Below are 3162 nucleotides of genomic sequence, written 5' to 3' on the forward strand. Positions count from 1 at the left end.
ATGTGCAACTGAAACAGGGCAATGAAGGACTGCAAAAACATACCAAATAACAAAAGATACATTGAAGGGTCTATTTCAGTGTCCCGTCTTTTACAAGAGTCTGTTAGAGGTGCGATGGAGTGCATGCCAAATGCAAGCGCTGGAAATCACAAAGCTACTTGGGAAGCCTTTTTAAGACCATATTCGGAGTTCAGTGACGTAGGTACTATGCTTAAAGTTAAAGATAAGGAAGTGACCCTAACCAACGTACAATTTGTACAAATACGTAGGTGGGTACTCTTTCGATTAAACCCTCCAGGTCTTGACGCCTATTATAGGTATGTTTTTGTTGCACTGTATATTTTTCTTCGAATTCACTAATGAGAAGTAAAAAAAATGTTGCTTGAATATTGATATGGTTTATATTACTTGTAGGGAGTTTTGTGACACCCTCTTACCCATCTTAGATTCTACTGGTAAGGAGGTCACTATCGATGAGGTAGAAACACAAACAAAGTTCATTCCATGATTGGTTGAGAAGGTAAGGCTTCTATGTATCTTGTTTAGATTATACAGATGTGGACACCTTATATGGAAAATTTAAAATGCTAAGCGTGAAATTAGTTTCTCTCCAATGGAAGCCTTAGTTTCAATCTAAGCCTTGGTTGACTTTTGTTATTTTCATTTTGTATATCTAGTGCAAGAGAAAAAAACAGATTCGGTTTTGTGGAGATTGGCACAAGGTCCTGTTGGAGGAGCGACAGAGTATATAAAATATCGTGCAAATGGTTTTGTGTTTTCTCCTAGGTCTTATGAAGAAGACCATGAGACCCAAGATAGTGGTGTCTGCGTATAGGCATACAGCATTTCTGAAGAAGTATTAGCAAGAGATTTGTATTCAGCCTCAGCTGAAGATCTGGAAACTGTGGGTTGTTTCTTTGAAGTCCAAGAAATAAATGAACAGCCCAAGAAAACAGCATAACCTGAAGTACTTCTTCTTGAATCAGGGCAACCAGCCCAGTCTGAATCAGAATATGCTGTAACAGTAGAGATATCTGAAGAACCTAGAACAATGCCAGAGCCTAGACTTCCTTTAAGATATTGTAAGATCCTCTTAACGAGCTGCAGATGAGCAGTAGTTGGTTTATGCATAAACTGTGACACATAACTGACAACAAAATCTATGTCAGGTCTTGTCATTGTGAGATACTGTAATCCCCCAACAAGGCTTCTATAATGCAGTGGATCTTGTAGTGGATCACCATCATAAAGAGAACATCTCGTACCTTTTGCAACTGGAGTACTACATGGCTTGCAATCTACCATATCATCCTTAACCAAAAGCTCAAGACAATATTTATTTTGAGTAAGTAGTAAGGAATTAGTATGACAATTTCTAGTAACTTCAATGCCCAAGAAATAGTAAAGAGATCCTAAATCCTTCATTTTAAACTCTATGCTTAAAGCAGAAATAAGAGAGTTTAATAAAGTACCTAAGCTTCCAGTTAAGATGATATCATCTACATATAACAGTAGATACATAACACCCTTAGGAGAGTTGTAGATAAACAAAGAATGATCACATTTAGACTGCTGAAAACCATATTGAAGAAGAAAACCACTAAATCCTTGAAACCAAGCCCTTGGTGCTTGTTTTAAGCCATATAAAGATTTTTTTAAGTGACAAACATAGTCTTCTTTGCCTTCGACTACAAACCCTGATGGCTGCTCCATAAAAACACACTCATTCAACTGACCATGTAAAAAGGCATTAGAAACATCTAATTGCTGAATTTGCCACCCTTTTGAAGCTGCAATAGTAAGAACTGTTCTAATAGTAGGTGCATTCACCACTGGACTGAAAGTATCAGTGTAATCAACACCATCTAACTGATCATACCCCTTTGCAACCAACCTGCTCTTACACCTTTCAATAGTACCATCAGGTTTGAGCTTGAGTTTGTAAACCCACTTACAACCAAAACATTCATTCCCTTTTTAAACTTTACCAAATCATTAGTATATGCATCCTTTAAAGCCTGATGTTCTTCCTTCATGGAAGCTACCCAGTTAGGAATCTTCATTGCCTGCTTAAAAGTTTTAGGCTCTGTAGGATGAATTCAAAATTAGTCTTGAGTTAAAATTTAGACCCTGTTGTACTAAATTATAGACCTTTTTGTACTAAAAATAGTCTTGAGTTAAAATTTCAGTTTTCTTATTTGCGCGCAAGGTTTTACAGTACATGCAGATATGTACTGCTTGTATTTGAGGCTTCATACTTTTTTTTTTTGCAGATATGTACTGCTATTTTCTTAAAGAGGCTTCATACTCTTTTTCAATCGTCTTCATGCTGACTAGTATGTTGCAAAACTATAAATTCAAACAAAGAATTTAGAACAGCGGTACAATATTGCAAAATATTACAAAATAATGACGGGAAAAATAATATAAGAGACGATAACGTACTCAACCATTTTGTTACTTGCAAAAAAAAATTCCAACACAACAAAATGATTCAGTATATATATCAATATCCGTACATAAGCTACTTTATAGATCAATTTTGTTTTTTTTGACATTTTGCGTTGAGAAGAATATTGGTCATAAACCATGACATACCATACAAAACACAAAAAAAGAGAAAACATTACTTATTGTACAATAACTCTTCATTAGCTAGTTACAATTGAAAAACATCTAAGCAAACAAAGGATTAAACGAACACCACAACTACTAGTTTTCCACTGCCACACTGCTCCCGTAACCAATTACCGATCCGTACCCAACCACAACTCCCTTATCAGCACTATATCAATGCTCACCAGCAAAGCTATTACCAGCTCCAGCACTATCACCTAGCGTATACACCTCCACCAGCACCATTGACTACAAAGCTACCATAAGCACCACAAACCCACATAGTCATTTACCTGTATAATCAACATGCATCAGAAACCTAAATTACAAACTTATCCAACTGTACATGTTGATATTTAATGGTGGATATGAATTGTTAAAAGTCATTTTTTTGATTAGTACATACCAATTTGCATGTTAGTACATATTATAACACAAGATTAAACCGTATCTACTAGATATAACATGAACTGGTCATATATATCCATCATTACATGTTGATATGTACTAATTCAACAACAAAGTACTTTCAACAACACATATCAA

General features: G+C 35.5%; 1 protein-coding gene across 1 annotated transcript; it reads right to left on the reverse strand.

The window, feature by feature from the left end:
* Window positions 1-789: 789 nt before the first annotated feature.
* Window positions 790-2862, reverse strand: LOC113334084 (uncharacterized mitochondrial protein AtMg00810-like). Its single transcript, XM_026580422.1, has 3 exons — window positions 2802-2862; window positions 1989-2086; window positions 790-1932 (listed from the first exon to the last, which is right to left on the reverse strand). The coding sequence occupies exons 1-3, from the start codon at window positions 2860-2862 to the stop codon at window positions 790-792; spliced, it is 1302 nt and encodes a 433-aa protein (XP_026436207.1).
* Window positions 2863-3162: the final 300 nt, after the last annotated feature.

This window comes from Papaver somniferum, unplaced genomic scaffold, assembly GCF_003573695.1.
Source record: "Papaver somniferum cultivar HN1 unplaced genomic scaffold, ASM357369v1 unplaced-scaffold_135, whole genome shotgun sequence".
Taxonomy (NCBI): Eukaryota; Viridiplantae; Streptophyta; class Magnoliopsida; order Ranunculales; family Papaveraceae; genus Papaver; species Papaver somniferum.

Excerpts from the sequence above, each read along its gene's own strand:
- LOC113334084 (XM_026580422.1), bottom strand. The coding sequence starts at position 2,862 with ATGGTGCTGGTGGAGGTGTATACGCTAGGTGATAGTGCTGGAGCTGGT. Across the intron at positions 2,087-2,801 it reads AGCTGGTAATAGCTTTGCTG|AGCCTAAAACTTTTAAGCAG; the intron begins GTGAGCATTGAT and ends TTCATCCTACAG. Across the intron at positions 1,933-1,988 it reads ATGCATATACTAATGATTTG|CTCAAACCTGATGGTACTAT; the intron begins GTAAAGTTTAAA and ends TACAAACTCAAG.